General features: G+C 34.7%; 1 protein-coding gene across 1 annotated transcript in view; it reads left to right on the top strand.

Moving 5' to 3' along the window:
- The window catches only part of LOC148947625 (sodium-dependent organic anion transporter-like), a 41,949-nt gene extending 22,703 nt beyond the window's left edge, over window positions 1–19,246 (top strand). Inside the window, exons 3-4 of the mRNA XM_089096175.1 lie at window positions 7,095–7,315; window positions 16,455–19,246. Coding sequence (XP_088952301.1) covers window positions 7,095–7,315; window positions 16,455–16,922 — 689 coding nt within the window. The 3' untranslated portion in view covers window positions 16,923–19,246. The remainder of the gene's footprint in view (window positions 1–7,094; window positions 7,316–16,454) is intronic.
- The last annotated feature ends 1,476 nt before the right edge of the window (window positions 19,247–20,722 follow it).

The raw sequence follows: 20,722 nt of genomic DNA, 5'->3' as shown, positions 1-20,722 counted from the left end.
AGACGAAGCACCTCCGAAAAATCGAACGCTCCCGATGGCCCGACAGGGTACGAAATTCGGAAATCCTCAGGTCCTTCAAACTCCTACCCCTGTCCGAGCAGCTTGAGTCTCGCTCGCTGCGTTGGTATGGCCATCTGCTCCGTCTGCCTGCCCAAACACCCGCCCGACTCATCTTCGATTTCGACCCAGCTGCAAACGGCTGGAGGCGTCCTAGGGGAAGACCACGCACCAGATGGGCGGACTTCATCCGTGATCAGCTCGCCTCCAGAAACATCAACCCGGCTGAAGGGACAACCCTCGCCCTGAACCAACCACTCTGGAGAAGACTGACGGCGATGACGACTGGTTCCCTCTACGCTGCCGACGCTGCCGAGCAAGAGCCTTAAGTAAAGTAAGTAAGTAAGTAATATATATATATATATATATATATATATATATATATATATATATATATATATATATATATATATATATATATATATATATATATATATATATATATATATATATATATATATATATATATATATATATATATATTATATATATATATATATATATATATATATATATATATATATATATATATATATATAGTGTCCCCGTAGCAGACCTATATTTGCCCTTTTACTGGACATTATACTCTAGACACATTGTAGCAAAATTCTAAAATAAGCTTCGTCGAGATATGTAATACAGCACTACCTGCAGCAATGTTTTTATTCAGGATGATATGTATGTATTTTTTGTCCAACTGTATCAAGTCCTAGCCAATGATTGTAAAGGAAGTGTAATTTGGATCGGCAATAATTCGAGCACATTGTTTGGGATCGGTCACGACGTCACAACGATTCCTATTGCGAACACTCTCACACATTTTGCCGAAAGCCGAATTCAAAATGAGCTTATAAATTTATTTTTCGGCTTTCGTCTGTGCTTCAGAACGTTTCTTGACAAAGGTGTCAACAAACGTTTTAGATAGGGTTTTTGGATAAACTGGAGCGCTCTATAAACCTTTGTGACGTTGAAACCGTTGATACTCATCCATTTTAAAGCGACGTGATGCACAACAATATTTTTTTCGGCAGAAGGTTAGCAATAAGTTTTTTTTTTGATGGTGACCAATGCAATCCATCCTCCTCGACTAAACGTCTATTGCGGGGGCTCAAAGAGTCCCTAGTCACAGGTCTATTAATGCACGGGAAAACAAAATCCTTTACTGAATCGTGAAGCACGACTGGTATCTCCCCATCAAGTTCAAAAAACCATCCAACCGGTCCATTCTCCTCAACACTGTTGTCAATGTTGGGGAAATGGGGAGCTTGAGGGTTATTGAGCCATTTATATTCAACGCAAGGTAGCGCATAATGGGACATGGTCGAGGGGTAGAGAGAATTCATATCAAGGAAAACTGCATCCGAATTTGTCCCCGTCTTCTCTTCAGTTGGATCAGTTTCCAATATACGATCCCCGTGAAAAAAGTATCCACCCCTCATTGACCTATCAATGTATATGTACTGATCGGTGTCATTGAATAGTCCGATTTTTCGCTAATTTTTAGGTTGATGTCCATTACTAAATAAGGAGATGAAAAATAATTCTCCAAATCAAGATTAAATTCCCAAAAGATTTTGTCTGTATTTTTACACATAATTTCTTACAAAGTTAACACATCCTTCGACAAATACAGCTTGCAGTAGTCAAACCCATTTTTACACCCTCTCCCTGCCCACACTTTTTTTTTAGCAAAACTGTATTCATCGGGGGTGCACCTACGATCGTGTAGACTATCATAAAACAATTCAATTGATGGAATAGTTTCCTCGGCAAATCTCGACATGGAAGAATAATATTAATAAGTATTTATACCCTTGACCGTCAACAAATCGTATAAATCATTTAGACATTATTACTTGAGAAGGAGGAAACTGTTGAAGCCGTCATTGTTTTTCTGCACTTGAATTAATTCGCTCAATGATTTGGGGAAAAAACTCTAGGAATCTAAAAAGCGAATTTTATTCGTGTACTCAACGTAAAGGAAAGAATTTTAAAAGGAAAAAACTTCTTCAGGCGGGCGGTAGCTTTTTTACACTTTTACTACCAATAATTGTAGGACTTGTAAACAGTTTTCTCTAGATGGTAAAACCCTATAAATTGACTCCAATAGAACTCGCTCTCTCACCCGTGGAACACTTTGAGAACAATCTGAGTAAATTCCTTGACAATGAGAATATTGAGGATGATAAAAAACTGCTTTTACTTCAAGATGCACTTCGCCGAGTGGACAAACATAAGCCCTATCGGTCGAAGGCCAATGCTGCTGCTGCTATTATTGATCACAAAAAAGAATCATCTCCTCAGGATTCTGCTGCTGGAACACAATTAAAGAAGAAGAAAGCGTATTAAATTTTATTTAAAATTGTAAATCTAAGGCCCCACTCATATCATGAAAAAATAAAAAAACTCCTAACCTATTTTATGGAAAGTGGCCAAGATCAGATTCAAGTTGAGAGCAATGGGAAAGAGATTATAATTCAGGGCAAGAGCTATAATCTACTTGATTTAATCTATGATATGGTTACAAATCGTAAAGGACTATTATCGTTTGACGCTCATCTATACAACTTTCTAAATACATTGAACTTTCCCAAAAGCCTTATTAGCAATTGACAAATTCTAAAAAAATTAAATGAACATGCATCATTGTCAACACCATTAAAATATGAACATGAAGAAGAAGAAGATTTTAAAATCAATTTTGGAGAATACTAGCAGACCACTGATAGCTAGACAAAAGCGAAGACGTATAAAGTCAACGTCACCACCACCATCACCAACCGCCAGTATACAAAAGGGTAGCGGACGTTACACAACGTGTTTACGTTCAAAATGGTTGAAGTTCTGAAACGTGTTTATGAAAATATTGGTGAGGTGGTGAGTTTAAGGTCACCCACCATTATTTTCAAAGTTAATGGTGTTCACACTAAAATCGGACAAGACTATCTACAAAATGAATCAAGTTACACTCTCTATAGAAATCATAGACTTCGTGCTAATCAATATCGAAAAACTAAAGCCTTTTTCCCATTGCATATAATGCAAGGAGATCTCCTAACTCTAGATGAGATTCAACAACGTCACAATACACCGTACAAGTACATTCTACTTGCAATCAGTGTTTTTAGTCGCTATGCATATGCAATTCCATTGCGATCAAAGAGAGGCGTTGAAGTTGCTCAGGCCATTGAAACTATTCTCGAACAGGATTCATATAAAAAAATTCAAACGGATCGTGGTAGTGAATTTTACGCTATTATAGAAAATAATTTCAAAGTACCAAGTCACATGATAGTTACGCTATTATAGAAAATAATTTCAAAGAACCAAGTCACATGATAGTTACGCTATTGTAGAAAATAATTTCAAAGTACCAATTCACATGATAGTTACTCTAATATATAGAATAATTTCAAAGTACCAATTGGCATTATAGTTAAGATATTGTATAAAATTATTTAAAATAACCAAGTAACATGATAGTTACGCTATTGTAGAAAACAATTTGAAAGTATCGTGTCACATGATAGTTACACTATTGTATAAAATAATTTCAAAGTACCATGTCAAATGATAGTTACGCTATTATAGAAAAAAAATTTCAAAGTACCAAATCAAATGATACTTATGCTATTAAAGAAAATAATTTCAAAGTGCCAAGTCACATGGTAGTTACGCTATTGTAGAAAATAATTTCAAAGTACCATGTCACATGATAGTTACGCTATTGTATAAAATAATTTCAAAGTAACATGTCACATTATAGTTAAACTAATGAATAAAAAAATTTCAAAGTACCAAGTCACATGATAGTTACGCTATTATAGAAAATAATTTCAAAGTACCAAGTCACATGATAGTTACGCTATTATAGAAAATAATTTCAAAGCACCAAGTCACATTATAGTTACGCTATGTCATAAAACAATTTCAAAGTACCATGTCACATGATAGTTACGCTATTGTATAAAATAATTTCAAAGTACCATGTCACATGATATTTACTTTATTGTAGAAAATAATTTCAAAATACCACGTCGCATGATAGTTACGCTATTATAGAAAATAATTTCAAAGTACCAAGTCACATGATAGTGACGCTATTGTAGAAAATAATTCCAAAGTACCAAGTCACATGATAGTTAAACTATTGTAGAAAATAATATCAAAGTGCCAAGTCACATGATAGTTACGCTATTGTAGTGAATACTATTAAACTACAATGTAACTTAATAGTAAATTTATTGCAGAACAAAATATCAAAGTAAAAAGACACATGTTAGTTACTCTATTGTAGACAATACTTTCAAAGTACAAAGTCACATGATAGATACGCTATTATAGACAATAATTTCAAAGTACCAAATCACATGATAGTTACGCTATTGTAAAAAATAATTTCAAAGGACCATGTCACATAATAGTTACTCTTTTGTAGAAAATAAATTCAAAGAAACAAGGGACATAATAGTTGGGGGAATATAGAAAATTCTGTCATATTACCAAGTCACATGATAGTTACACTAATATAGATATAAATATCGAAGTACTAAATCACATGATAGTTACTATATTGTATAAAATAATTTCAAAAGAACCGAGTCACAAGATAGTTACGCTATTTTAGAAAATAATTTCAAAGTACCATTTCACTTGATAGTTACGTTATTGTATAAAATAATTTCAAAGTACCAAGTCACATGATAGTTACTCTATTATAAAAAATAATTTCAAAGTACCAAGTCACATGATAGTTACGCTATTGTGTAAAATAATTTCAAAGTACCAAGTCACTTGATAGCTACGCTATTATAGAAAAAAATTTCAAATTACCATGTCACATGATAGTTACGCTATTGTATAAAATAATTTCAAAGTACCAAGTCACATGATAGTTATGTTATTGTAGAAAATAATTTCAAAGTACTAATACCTCCACCAGTCTTGATTCACAATCGAAACACACTTTATCTGCTTGTAGCAGAGAATTTTGGGAATTGTTGAATTGTAAAGTATCTTTGCCTTCTTCCGGAAGTTCTATTCTTTGATTCCCAAGAATTTGCAATGCCCCATGTTATTCGAAAATGTTGGGTCAGATGTGAATGAAGAAAGGCACATGGGACAATAGAGACGTTCCCCTTTCTGAACGCCTTGGGATAAGAATCGACTTATTGCTGTAACGGGGAAAAAATGACCATAGGAATTTACATCTTTGGGGGGTTCGTAAATAACCCAAACCCAATTTTTAACATTATCCACCATCGGTGTCCTAACTGAATATAAAATCTCTTTTTTATTTGGTTTCTTTCCCCCATTTACAAATTCTGTGTCAGTACTGGAGAACAACCACCCCAAACCCAAGATTTTCATTTGCTTTTTCAAATATGGCTATTTCTTTCAAGGACACCGGATACTTCCCCTCTAAACAGTCAAAATTTACTTTAGGGAAATTTTTTCCACCGTTACGATTAAGTCCGTCGAGATTTTTCATTGTTAACTCTTTGTTTTAATGTTTTATGGGCTGCTGCTAAAAAAGCATATTTAAAGCATTGCAGCCCCGTGTCAAAACTGAAACCTTGAACACCTTTGGTAGCCGACAAATCTGGGTGGCATTTTATTTTGTTCCCCCGCCCTCCCCTTAAAATAAAGTTTTGTTAAAATCTACTGAGATTCAAATCCATGTGTTCAATGTATAAAATTGTGGACCCGCTTCTCTCTCGTTAAACGTGTCCAAAGTCGAAATTAATTTATTTACCCAATTGAAAAAGTTGCTCTCAAATTCATTTAGACCAGTGTAAATATCTATTACACTTTTGAGCATATTCTTGTAGGGTTCCTTGTAGGGTTCAAATATTATACACTTTTGTGCATATTCTTGTAGGGTTGAATGTAGGGTTCGTATTTATTACACTTTTGAGCATATTCTTGTAGGGTTGAATGTAGGGTTCGTATCTATTACACTTTTGAGCATATTCTTGTAGGGTTCCTTGTAGGGTTCTTGGTGCCTATTGCCTTACTACTAGTGTCTCGTTGTGAGTGGTGGATAATGGAATCCGGTGAGTGTCTCGTTGTGTGTGTGTTTGTGGGTAAACAGCAAGCTTAGAAATCTTTGAATTCAAATTGGGGTGAAAATTGAATGCCATTTCTAAACAGTACATGTTACATACTTTGTTTTTCTTCCAGATACTTATCGCAACCTGAAATTAAAGTTACCTTATTCTGTAAAAAAAAAAAAAAAAAAAAAAAAAAAAAATGAGATGTTCTGCTACTTAGTGTGGCAGAATCCTTTTTAACTTGGAAAGATAGGCTACAAAAAAAATCCCTTAATAACGACAAGTTTTTATTTATCAGATTGTTGTCTTAATTGGCTGCATTATAATGTAAAGTTTGATTTTAACCAACATTTTTTTTAGCCCAAACCTGTTTTAATCTGTTGAAAAAAAATAGTCCCTCCAGTTTCAACTTTATTTTTACAGTTTCGGCTCAGATGATGTAGACCACAGTTTATAGAATTATCCAGTAAGTTTATCGCAGATCATTTCTGGTCTTCATTCTCGGTGCGAACAAAAAGCTCCTCCCACTTATTTCTGCATTAGCGGGTTAGTTTGTTTCCGTCAATCAATGAGAAATGGTTACAAAGTGCATTATTCGTAATAGCGGGTTTCCACTTATTTCCGATTATTTCTATTATAACTCTAAGTTTCGCGTCATAGAGGGTTACAAATTGCATTATTCGTAATAGTGGGTTTCCACTTATTTCCGATTATTTCTATTATAAATGTAAGTTTCGCGTCCAAGAGAAATCTGACTTGTCTACCCGTGAAAAGAGCTAATGCCGCTTATGTTTATATCTGCAAAAACATTTTCTGGAGCACTTGCACCTCGGTCCGGGTTCTCATAATGGGTGAGATAGGGAATGATCATACTGCTAATTTTATAAACTGTGATGTAGACCTACTGTATAAAGAATTATTTCCTAGAGCAACTGAATTGGGAATAAGTTTTAACGCAACTTAAACACCATTATTTCATTTCAGTTTCAATGCCACTTTGGACGGTTATACTAACTCAAGGGAGACATTTGGAAACAGAAGATGTAGAAGTTTCTTACCTAAATCTCCTATTAGCTCTGCTGTTGATGGCTGGCCCTCTTCTTCTTGGGGTAGCCCTCAGATTTTTTAAAGAGGAGTGGGCTGTCATGATAGTTGATAAGACATTGAAGCCAATGGCACTTTTTGCATCTTTTCTTCGATTAGGAGTGAGTATCTACTTCAAGTTTTTTTTAAGTTTCCGTGACATGCTTTGTTTGTTAATTTCTATACTTTACGAACAAAATAAGCTCATTATACTTTTTGTTTTCAACTTCTTCTTTTCGAATAATTTACAATGCATTAAATTAAAAGTATAAATTAGAATTAAAATTAAAAAAAATATATTTGGCTTTACTTAGCGTTATAAGATATATTTCGAACTAAAATTTCTATATATAGCCTACTTCTAGCATATGGCACTACTTTTATTTTATATGTTAGATTTTTGTATGTTTACATTTATTTTCATAAGAGTTAAAAAAACATAAGTAATTATTAAAAAAAATTATAAGAATATTAAATTTCCAAGAAAGGCGAGTTTAATACTATTTTTTTTTTGCCCGGTCGGAATCCAGAAGAGCCCTATTACTCGCACCTGCATTTATAGTCAGTTGCATTTTACAGTGTGGTGCGTTTTTGCATATGTCCCCCCCAAGAACTAGTTGCTTCCACCCGTATTTATTGTCTGTAGTATCCTTCAATTTATTAAAAAATTACAATGCTTTAGGGATTTCTGTGAAACTGTCAAACCTGTTGTGCCTCTGAGACCGAGCCTTAAAGTATATAGGACAACAAAATAGAAAAATTTTGCCCTTTTGACCCATCTCAGATCTATTCTTACCTGAAAACCGCAATTTTCTGAGTCTCCACAATCTTTTGGTCTTTTTTCAGAATTATGAAGTTTTTATGGCAGTACCATGTTTATGGCAGTGCTGCCAAGTTTAACCGTGAAATTAAATTGGCAAAACAAATTACTTTAACCTCAAACATTAACACTCCGTTGATTCCCTAAGACAACTACACCTTTGGATGAAAGATACACCTTCTTATGCCGTTTGCTGTTAAACGGTTTTAGCTTACATTTTGCTTATTTTTCATCCACGTTTCTTTTTTTAATTTGGCACCCGCTACTACCAAAAACTGCATAACTGCATATGGAGGTCTTTTTCATTAAAATTAAATTCTTGATTCCTTCTTAAGGTTCAATTGTGTCCAAATTCTTTTTTCACTGTCCTTGGTACTCTAAAGCGTGAAATAGAAAGAATATTAAAATAGTTCATGCTCGAATTGCTGGTTCCCAATGTTTTTTAAGACTGAAGGTAATCTGAATAGGTTATTGAATAGGTAATCTGTCAAACGATACTTTTATAAGAAAGAAAATTAATTGCTGTATCTTTTTACAGCAGATCATAAAAACAAGCTTAAAATCAGGAATATAGAAACAAATTAATCTGAAGATACATAGATGGCGTTGCTACTGTTCTTGATTTTTTACGCAATTAAAAAGGCAAGATAATACAGAACAATAAAAAATGAAATGATGAAAGAATTTTCCACCAGCAAATAGATTAATCATAATAAAACATATTAAACTAGCAGTAAAACTCTGACAATGAACTCACACATAGAAGTTCGCAAGTAAAGTTTGAATACAAGCTTTAGAATATCCAAATATCTTTTAGGGTTATTATATCCTAACTAAACTGTCGTCATCTTAATTCAATTCGCCTATAAATCTTCTTTGAAAAATGAATATTTTAAAGAATGCTTGAATGGGAGGGGAAATGTGCCATTTCCTTGGAAAGAGCAGAATTACATTTCAAGTACAATATCTTATAGCATTTGAGATAAGTATGACACATTTTTGACAAAACATTTTGCATTTCCTCTTATGGAGCAATTTCCACTATTTTGCTACCTAAAGAATGCAAATTACTTTCGCAAATTACATAATTAATCTACAATCTACAATGAAGAAAATAAGTACACGCAAAATCTCAGGTTGTGCAGCATCTAATTTGTACAACATCTCAGTATTTTGTTATATCTCATTAGACATTTTTGGCACCATCTGTTCCATGTCAAAGAGTATATCATTTATGCGAGACAGGGAAATGAATGTATTCACAAAAGAGTGAATCGACAGGCCGAAACCAAGCTCTTTTAAATATTTTCTTTCAGATAAGGTGGAGAGTAACAGATGAGAAATACTAAAATTTTATTGCATATACAAGAACAGCGTCCACTAAATGCACGAGTTAAAATTATTCTCCCCTTTATCTACATGGGTAAATATCTTCAAAATTTCAGTACATAATTTAAAATAACCAAGCGACAATTTTGAGATTTACGGACACAAGAAAATAAACAAAAAAATTATAACTGTGATTCTGATACTTTTTTTTCGGAATTTTACTTATCAAAAAATAAATGAAAATTCCAAGCTACATTACTAATTAAAAAAAGAAAATATCTAAATATAAAAGCTGAGCTATAGTTCTTCTTTGCCTCGCTGTTTGCGGGAGATAAATGTCTTCTAAGACTAAGTCATTAAGGCTAGGAATAAGTGAAGATGAAAAGGTGACGTTGGATAATGAAAATATTGATCAGGTGGGCAGCTTCACTTACATTGGTAGTATTATTAGTAAAGATGGTGGGAGCAGTGAAAATGTTAAAAGAAGAATAGCCAAGGCTCAGGGTGTTTTTTCACAGTTGAAGAGAATTTGGAAGAATAGAAGGATAAGTCTGAAAACCAAGATTAGAATATTAGAAGCTACAGTGATGACAGTGGTCAAATATGGCTCCGAAGCATGGGTGCTCAGAAAAGCGTATGAAGATTTGCTAGATGTTTTTCAGAGAGGTTGTTTAAGGATTGTTCTGGGTACCCGGCTGACTGACCTTATTTCAAATAATAGGCTATACGAAAAATGTGGTTCAATACCGTTTCTAGGGTTATAATGAAAGAAAGGTTGAGGTGGCTAGGGCACGTTGTGCGGATGAAGGATGACAGATTGCCGAAGATTGTTCTTTTTGGCCAACCGTCTGGGGCTAAACGGAAAGCAGGCTGTCCTCGTCTTGGGTGGGAGGACGTCATAAAGAAAGATTTAAAGGAAATGGGAACTTCATGGGTGGGTGTAAAAAGGGAGGCTTTAAATAGATTGGAATGGAGGAGGAGCTTGTTTAGCTATGTTGGCCTCAGGCGGCTTGGGGCTGCGGTGAGTTGTTGGTAGTAGTAGTAGTAGTAAAATGTATCAGTTTCCTACACTGCAATTCTAGAGTGCAAGAATTCCAAGAATTCCACTCTAGTGCAACCAGGGTTCAATAATTCTAGAGTTTCGTGACAGATCTTTTATAAAAAAATATTATTCCATCATTTGATGCTCTGCTACTGCAAAATTAGCTTTTTTGTAAGAAAATTCAGAGTATCATTGTGCGAGAAAAAGATATAAGAAAAGTAGTATTTCTTTTATTGTAAGAGCTTCACTTGTCTAACACTAAATTATCGTGTAAACTCCACTTGTTTGTCTACAAGGGAATATTTTTTTGATTCAGTTTCTGATCTGGTAGTTTTTACGATAGTAAAAGAGTTTGATTTTTGAAGAGTGTCTTGCATCATTTCCTTATTTTTTTGGCCTTTTCATATTATATACGAGTGTTATTTTGAATAATTTGTTTTCTGTATTTGTTTATCTGTGTTTCTGCTGTGTGATTTTATTGAACATCATTTTTAAAATCCTTGGGGATTTAAAAAAAAGTACTTTTGGAAGATTTAAGAAAAATAGTCTGGTCATCACTATAACCATAAGATGTACGACGGTTCACTTGCACAATCACCAAAATAATTCCTTAGCATAATTAACACAGAAATCAGAAGTACAAAAAAGCGTCAATTTTTCAGGAATCGGAAACCAATACTGTTGGGATTCCACCCTGTTTTTTTTCTTTTCAGATAAATGACCCATTTTCTTTTCTGTAATTACATTAGCCTATAAGATAATTTTTAATCCTAAGTTGAATTCTGGTTGCTAAGTTAGATGCTTCCGCAATAAGTAAGCTCTGAACTAACTTTTATTTTGGACTTCCTGGTCTGAGTCATTGAAAGGTAAAGTAAGAAAAAGTAGAATGGGTTTTGAATGGGGATTGAGAGGATTGGCTGGGCCAAGTGAACGTCCACCCCTATGAAAAGTTTCTGTACAGAATATTATGTTTGAGTTAGTCTGCATTTAGACCCCGTTTGGGGAAGCGTATTTTTTTGGTTGTTATATGTGACCGTTTGGAAGAATACAAGTAAGATATTTTCTACGAACAGGGTACTAATTTTCCCGGAACCCAGACAGGGTAGGAACAGAGATACGAGATGCCATCATCATTATATTGACAGGGGGGTTCGTTACCTCCAAGGAAATAGTTAAAAATTAGCAGTAACCCAGGGTGGGTAGCCTTGGCCTTAGAAATTGGCCATTTGACCGCTCGATCACGTTATCATACCCTGGGGCAGGGTATAATGTAAATTGGGTATTACCAAACCCAATATTTACAGAATCGGTGTGGTAGACGCGGGGATCCCATAAAATTTGGCACCGCTAGGGGCTGGTTTAGCACCATTTTTGAACCAATAGATGGTGATACCCGTACCTTACCACACCAACACTGGTGGCATTGTAACCTACCAGTATAACACTGGTGCCAGCGGAGGTTACCAGTATAATATTGGTGGCAGCGGTGGGATACTATCTACTGTTACAAGCATTTTTGTCTGCGACTTCGGTTGAATTCTTTTGCCTTTTAGATCCAGGCACAGAAATAGTCACTTCATCTGTCTCTCAAACAATGATAGTTTCTACTGCTAAAAAGAAGGATCTAATATTTTGCTCCTTTCTCAGTTTAGATATTAGACAGTTGGCCCAGGGCAAGAAAATCAACTTCTGAGCTAAAAGAGATACAATTTTTCTATTTAAGCTTCCGTTTTCTATTTCTCTAATCCTTGATGAAGGCCTGTGACATCAGTTATTTTGTTGCTTAAATTTTCTTCATGATAGATGGATAGATATTTATTCTTACAAAAGCCTCTTTGGTCCATGGCAAAAACAAAACAAACAAACGCTTTCGAACTTAGTAGAAATATACTTATCAATAGCGATGCTGTAATACATGAGTGGGCAACCCACGGGCCAAATGCGGCTCGCGAGACGTCTTGGTGCGGCCCGCAAGATCTCCACTGAAAGGGGGGGGAGTGCATTCTGCCATATAGCATTCTGTAAAAAACCGTAGGCGTCACCGAGCATATTTAGTTTGATGTTCAACTATCCAGTCCAGATCAATTATTTTGGTATGTTACAATTTTTGTTTTTGAGCAAAGCTACTCAAAGTTTGAGAAAGATCCACCAAAGGTATTTTTGTTTTGATTTTCTTTGGTTCTTTTTTTTTAGTTCAGTAAAATTTAGTGCTTGGGGTACAAAATGAAAGCCAAATTATCTGGTCATGTTATGTGGCCATCTTGTGGCAAAACATTCCGAAGAAAAAAAATAACGGTTGATTTTGTAGATGGATGTCATCTGTTATACAGTGGGACAGGAAAATATTGTGCACACTGGGGCATATACCACTATGTACCAGATGAGACCCATCTACGAGGGTAATTTATACTTCAAAAGGTTTTAAGGGTTCAATTGTTCAAAAGGGTTTACAAGGTCTTAGGAACAGAGTAAGGTGCTGAGTTTAAATTTTTAGGGAAACTAGTGGGGGAGTAAAACTAAATCAAAAGGTACAATATATATCCAGATTGTCAAAAGGGTATATGTGCAATATCCCAGGAAAAAGGTGGGAGGTACGTTAGAACTTACAGAGTTTATTATTGGGAAAGTTGAACTAAATCAAAAGACACCATGTCCATCCAAGTTTGTCATAAGGGCATATTAAGGCATCTTAGGAACGGATAAAGGTATTAATTTGAAACTTGAGGCCCTGTTGAGGAGGATATATAACTATACATGGATGTTAAAATGGTCTATTGACAATATATGTGGCATGGCCAAGGGCATTAAGGTGAAACTATCACCGGCTATATATCTGCACATCAGGGGTGTGGGGGTAAAGCATAGCATATATTAAATACGTAACCTAACCTAACCTAGGTACCTTTTCCCCCCAAACCCCCAAAAACTAAAGTTTTAAAATTTTCGATGCTATGACGGTTAGTGGTTCTGACGGATTTTTTTTGTCGATGTTATGACGGATTTTTTATTGATCCTGGCGTTGGTACTCCTGACGGTTAGATGTTATGACGCCTTCCCATATTATACGTCTCTACTACAAAAATGCAAGGTAATGTAAAAAAATTGCAAGTCAAATGGAACAATAAAAATTCCATTGATTGTATGAACTACAAAAAATGTAACAATATACATCACGCATTTAATTTTTAAACCCAAAATATTTTCATATAAATATTATAGATGTACTCTAATTATTATAGTACCTACAATACTACACTACAGAGTAATGACGTGTGACTTAAGTACGGCCCGCGTAATGTCCCAACGTAAAATTTTGGCCCTTTTACAACAAAAGGTTGCCGACCCATGCTGTAATATAATAATAACAAAGCAATAACGATAGCAATAACAAAAACACACATAATAAGACATATAATACCTTAATAACACACAGCTCTCATACGCAATAATAATAATAATGTTGTTATTACATTATAAGATACAAAATATTACAAAAATAGTGCCTCAATGGGCCCTGGTTAACAAAAAAAAACAAATAAGAAAAATAATTTACAAAAAATAAACGCTGCCACCATTACGTATATAATTATTGTTTCACATCATTCTTTTCTTGTCCTGCCTATCGTCCACCCTCGAAAAATCTCTATCTGTCCTGTGTGGTTATATGGACGTACCTCCCCACATTCCTGATATACAATTTAGCATTACTTTTTAAACTTACCACCATCCAATCCTTCCCTTTTACCACAATCCCAAAAATTTCTGCCCTCGATTCCTTCAACTCTTTACAATTGCACATAAAGTGCTCTAAATCGTCATTTTGTCCGCACACCGGGCAAAAATACGGACCCTTTCACGACCTAAACCTCCCCAAATACTTCTTTTTTTCACCAATATATACAATTTGAAGTGCTGAGAGGTTGTCAACTTTACTATAGTGGTACACGTAAAACGGTTTGACAATGAATCTGCAAAAAAATAAGCTACCTCCTCAAGCTTGGACAAACATATGAAGTTGTAACTTGCTGCAAAAACCAGCTATGGGCAAAATTTGGACACGTAGACCCTTCATCATCCCTCCCCCGCCCTCATGAAATTTTCAACAGAGGGCAAAAAAATGCACCTACTTTGAACTTGAATCACATAATAATTTTCAATTTGTATGAATTTGCTGGTGGCACCTTTAAAAGCCCCCTCCCCCAGCCACACTACATACTTCCTATAAAACGTTAGGTACGTGACACCTGGTGTGTGGCAACCCGTGCCAATAGTGACCGAGATTAAAAATAAGCAAGCAACGTAAACCTAATGTTCATCAAGATAGGGAACATTTATCTGGAACAGTCCCCAACGAAGGTTTTAGTGAATCAGCAAAAGCAACCACCTGTTTAAAGTGAACTAGTGAAAGACATTTTCCTGTTTCAAGAAATATTCTCCCAGAATATTTACTCGTTACTTCTAAAAAAAATTTTTTTTTTAAAGTAAAAAAATATTTTTACTCGTTACTTCTAAAAAAATAGCAGCAAAATTATAAAATTGGAGTTATCTTAAACTGAAAAATCTTCTAAGGTATATCATATATTGTTACATATACACATATATACGGTACAGAAACTTATACATATACCGTACATATTTTGTCTATTTTCTAAACTTTCATCTAATTTATCGTTGGAAAGTCTGGATTATAAATAGCTGTGACTACCAAAATTTTAGTGAAGTCATTGATTTAGATCAGTAAAATTTACATGATTAGTTAATTTTCAAATAAGTAAAGAGGGGTCAAAGTGGGAGTTTTGAACCGCATGGGAATTATCTGTTTTGGCTTCTACTTCACGTGACTCGGTTTGAGCTACTGACTGAACAATTCGCGAAACTTTTCTAGTAATTACAAGTTCGAGTGGTTAGAGCGGTAAAAGAACTACTTAGTTATATCTTATTTTTGAGTCTTTTGAGCTTGCAACACAAAAACCCATTTAGCGATATTTTTTGCAATTCATCTCTTTTCATCCAAACGATGAAAATAAAATGACAGGTTGCAGTCCATAATAGAACATTATCTAACAAGAGAACTTTTAGTGACAAGTTCTCACAAACAGACTTGAGGCTCTAGAGCCACCTTTTTGATAAAAGGAATAAAGAAAATCGAAATAAATCAATTAAGTTTGAGTTGGCCCAAAAATGCACTTAAATCCAAATCCATTCTAAGATTTTAAGGTATTCTTATGAAAGAATTCAATACGTGTTGGCGTCTTCTAAGAAATAACCACAGCTCCTCTTATTTCTATGGGAGACAGCATATATAGTTAATTAATTTCTGCCCACTAAAGCAGGAATTCTCGGCCTTTGTTCAGGTCTTCTGCCTTTTGAATAATACAAAATGAATTCAAATATTGAATAGTTCAAAACTTTTTTTTAAAGCGTTCCTTAGATATGCACGATATTATTTAATTTTGAACAGATTCTTTCCGAGTCCCCTCCCCCGGAAAATTTTTCACTATTCTCAAGGAGTGCAAGCAACCTAGGTAGAAAACTGTGATGCAAAGGGCTCACTTCCTGTTACAAACTACTCTGCTGGCTATCTCAAAGGTGGTGTGGTAAATTCAAGCAACAAAACATAAGTTTTAGAAGAGAGCAGAAAACTTGCAAAAGAATTTTGTGCTATAAGCTCTTGTTTATAACCAATTTTTATTCTTAGCCAAGTTTTACTCAAAATTTTGATATAGTTTCCTCTTCACAAGATATGAAATTAAGACTGAAAGCATAGTTTCCTTCTGAAAGTGTTTTTTTCAAGAGAGGAAAGGTGACAAAGCTGGAAAGGTGGATAAGAGGAAAGGTGACTTTGAAAAATCAAAAGTAGGAGAGCAAAGTAACAGGATCAACCCGTTTATTCATTTTAGAAATCTAGGGTGTAATTTTCATTTAAAATAAAACTGAACTAAAAAGTAACTTAGAAAAGTTACTTTTAGTTCGGATACTAAGAAAGTAACCGAATGGTCCTACTAAGTGCTGTAATATTTGTTTTCATTATGTTTGGCGACCTTATTCTCAATTCTGTTTTTTTTTTTAGTTTGGGATTTGGACCATAGTCAGACTTTCACACTTATGGACTCCCCAGATAACGCTCTCTGGTTTTGTCGTAACAGCTCTTAGTTATGGTATTGGAGCCCTTTTGCCAGCCATTTTTTGCCTTGGAGCAGCTCAGGTAATTGCAATTTCACTTGAGACCGCTCTTCAAAATGGTGCAATAGCTTTTATGTGGCTCAAGCTCACTGTGCCCTCACCTTACGCTGATATAGCTTCTCTACCATCGGTTGCTACTTTGTGCTTTACTCATTTTGGACTTCTCCTTGTATATGTGATATTTTGCATTGTGAACCAAGTGAAATCTAAGGAATGTTCTGTAAAAGTAAGGACCAGATGGTTTAAAAAAATGGAAGAACCAGACCCTAAAGAAGTGAGGAAATTACGAGAAGGCTATGAAGATGATAATGCAACTAACTTACAAGGGAAAAATCACGCTGTGACTTATTTGTAAAGAAAATTTTCGATGTGATTCCAGAAAGCAACAGATAGTTGGGTACATCTGTCGGTAAATCCCTGAAGGGTTAAAAAAAACAGTGAGAGGAAGGCCAATGAGCAAAAAACAACATTAAAAAAGCTAAACCCCAGAATCATGAATAATTTTCATCTTAAATAAACTTTTTGAGAACCCGTACTATTTTTTTCTTTTTATGGAAGTGTTCAAGTGTTTATCACTTAATCTACATTTGGTAATAGTAATAATATTCTATTGTAGCTACTGTATTTAGGATACTAATAAGCTCAGAACTGTCTTTAAAATCATGAACATGACAAACATGACAGGTTCAGCCAAAAATGGATCATTTCTTTTCCAAGATACCACAGTATGGGCCAGATAAGCAAAATGAAAATAGCATATTTCTCTCTCTCTCTCTCTCTCTTTCTCTCTCTCAAAAGACATGAGCCGAATTTATTCGCAATAAAGTGCCGGGAATATTGCTTTATATTATATTTATGCTTTGTTTATCTCAGAAATATAATTTTTTTGGTTATATTGCCATCTATGTTGAATTATTTTCGTTTAATTTTCAGTCGATTGATGCAGACTCAAGACAAATTTTAGCAATAACTAAATTTATTACTTTTCTTCTTTAGATTTTTATTACTTTTCTTCTATTTTTCGTAATTTTATGTCAGTATAGTGCGCTAACGATAGTTATATTCTTATCAAATCCCTTAAGGTTGAATAAAAAGATAACCAGATGAATATTTAGTGGTTGACCTCTTCAGAAGGAAATATATCAATAAAACAATTCTTAGTTCATAATATGCTCAAAATTTGTAATCAAAAGTTTTCTAAGTCACTCCTACTTTCATTCATGCTTTTTCCACTTTTTTTAAACTCTATAGTTTCCTTTTGTGCTTTTTATTTCGTGTATTTGCATTTTAAATATTGGCGATCAAACGTCATCTATATTTTTATTCAAGGTGGCATTCCAGAAGTTCCAGGATTTCATTTGGAAGTAATGCCGTTCCATATTCGCTAAGTAGGCCTATCACACTGGTTCACTTAAGATCCGCAAGCCTATAAATTCCGTAGCGTAAGCCACTTAAGCTCCGCAGCCTAAGCCGATTAAACAGTTGTAAAATTTTCAACTTAAGATCCGTCTCATAAGCAACATAGAAAGCCGGAAGTGATTTGAGTCATTTCAAGTAGACATAGATGATTAATTGAATAGATAATAAGCTTCATGAAGGCCATGCTCATCCAGCCTAGCCTTCCTAGGCTACTACCAGAGTTGCTCCTTTTCATCAAGGAAAACGGCCGAAAGACAAAAGTCCATAACTGTCCATAGCTCCATAACTACTGGAGTCAGAGTAAAAAAGCTGGATTCTATTTCTTCCACCAGAGTTTTTATTTTTGACAGGGGTGCTGGCAAGGGGGGAAGGGGGCATGGTCCCCCCTGGGAATTTGGAACTATAAAGTAATTATAAGGAAACCAAAGGAAAAAGAGCAGAATAGGGAAAAACATGGAAAAAATATGCGCTGCCCCATTCATGGCTGCCTGCCAATAGGTTTTGACCCTTAATAAAGAAAACATAAGTGCTAATTTGTGACTGATTGACCCCTTTCCAATTTTCCTCAAACTTTTTTTTCTATATGATTTGGTTGGAGTACCAAAAAAAAAAAATCAAATTCTTCATAGCTTAGTTTAGTTTAGTTTATTAATAAAAAAAAAATTAAAATTGACAAAATGCTTTCATATATATATATATAATACATGAGAAAAAAACAAGCCTTTCAACTAAATCTTCTAGCCTGCCCACGAACTTGCAAAAGCAAGTTGTCCTAGGGGGTTCATAGTAATGAATAGTAAGTAAATAACGACCCTTGTCAATAACGAAAGTGTAAGAGCCTAACTATTGATAACATTCAATCAAAGAATCAGCTTTTTATGATGATCCTAAATATGTATTTGTTCATTAGTACTTAGGGCAGCTATTAGTACACAAGAAAGTTCGTTTAATTATAGAAAACAAAAGGAAAACAACTTAATAAGGGGGAATTTCAGAAAAAAATATGCCGTCAACTTTTGCTTGCATTGCAAGAATACCCATGTGCTGATATATAAACCACTATCCGGGTTGCAGTGGTAGCTAGTGACCTAGTAAGAGACGATCGCGTCCAATGTTAAGAATTATAATAACTCATAACTCCTAAAAATTGACTCAGATCAAAACAAAAATACACCATTAGAATGGCCTTTGTTTGAAACCCTTACATAGGAAACTTACCTTCCCTTGGCTTGAACAACAAGGGAAGTATATTGGCTTGAAAATCAAACAGTTCGTGGTAACGAACTGTAAGTAAGGAGCGACCCGGCTCAATGGTACCCGAAACTCTAAAAAACGGGATTTTGATACCAATAGATACATCAAAAGAATCAGATTTTAATTCTGATTTCAAATATATAAGATTCATTAAGTTTAATATTACCCATCAAAAGTTGAGTGACTGAGAAAATTTGTCTTATTTTCTAAAATATGGGGAAAGACCCCCTAAAAGTTATAGAAACTTAATGAAATACACCCTATCATATTCAGCGTATCAGAAAACCCTACTGTAGAGGTTTCAAGCTCCTATCTACAAAAATGTGGAATTTTCCATTTTTTGCCAGAATAATGATCACGGATGCGTGTTTATTTGTTTGTTTGTTTTTTGTTTTTTTTTTCTTTTTCCCAGGGGTGATCGCATCTAACCATTTGTACTAGAAAATAGTGGGAGGGTTAATTGTAAAGGAAATTAAAATTTCTATTTCCCTTTTTAATTTAACAAAAAAAATTGAGGGCAACTATGCCCCCCCCCACGCTCATTTTTTTCCCAAAGTCACCCGATCAAAATTTTGAGATAGCCATTTTGTTCAGCATGGTCGAAAATATGATAAAAATGTCTTTTAGGATGACTTGATCCCCCAAAGTCCCCAGGGGGAGGGCTGAAAGTTATGAACTTTACTCCAATCAAACAGTTCGTGGTAAGTAAGGAGTGACCCGGCTCAATGGTAACCGAAACTCTAGAAAACGGGTTTTTGATACCAATAGATATATCAAAAGAATCAGATTTTAATGCTGATTTCAAATATATAACTTTCATCAAGTTTAATGCTACACATCAAAAGTTAAGCGCCTGAGAAAATTTGGCTGATTTTCAATAAAAGGGGGAAAGACCCCCTAAAAGTTATAGAAACTTAATGAAAATCACACCATCATTTTCAGCGTATCAGATAACCCTACTTTTGTGTTTTAAAGCTACTATATAAAAAAATTTTTTTTTTTCCATTTTTTGCCATAAGAAATATCACGGTTGCGTGTTTATTTGTTTGTTTGTTTGTTTTTTTTTTTTTTTTTTTTCCCCAGGGGTGATCGTATCGACCCAGTGGTCCTAGAATATCGTGGGAGGACTCATTGGAACGGAAATTAAAAGTTCTAGTGCCCTTTTTAAGTGACCAAAAAAAAAATGGAGGGCAACTAGGCCCCCTCCCACGCTTATTTTTTTACCAAAGTCACCCGATCAAAATTTTGAGATAGCCATTTTGTTCAGCATGGTCGAAAATATGATAAATATGTCTTTTGGGATGACTTAATCCCCCGAAGTACCCAGAGGGAGGGCTAAAAGATATGAACTTTACCCAATGTTAACATATAGTATTGGTTATTCGGAAGTATACAGAAGTTTACAGGAGGTTTTTTTTCTGGGAGTGGGAGGGAAGGGTAGGTCGGGGGTTATGGTGGAGGATCTGTTCATGAAGGAAGTTT

The sequence above is a fragment of the Artemia sp. Qi Xiang Cuo genome, chromosome 10, assembly GCF_049724085.1.
Source record: "Artemia sp. Qi Xiang Cuo chromosome 10, ASM4972408v1, whole genome shotgun sequence".
Lineage (NCBI taxonomy): Eukaryota > Metazoa > Arthropoda > Branchiopoda > Anostraca > Artemiidae > Artemia > Artemia sp. Qi Xiang Cuo.
This window is presented reverse-complemented; position numbering and strand designations above follow the sequence as displayed.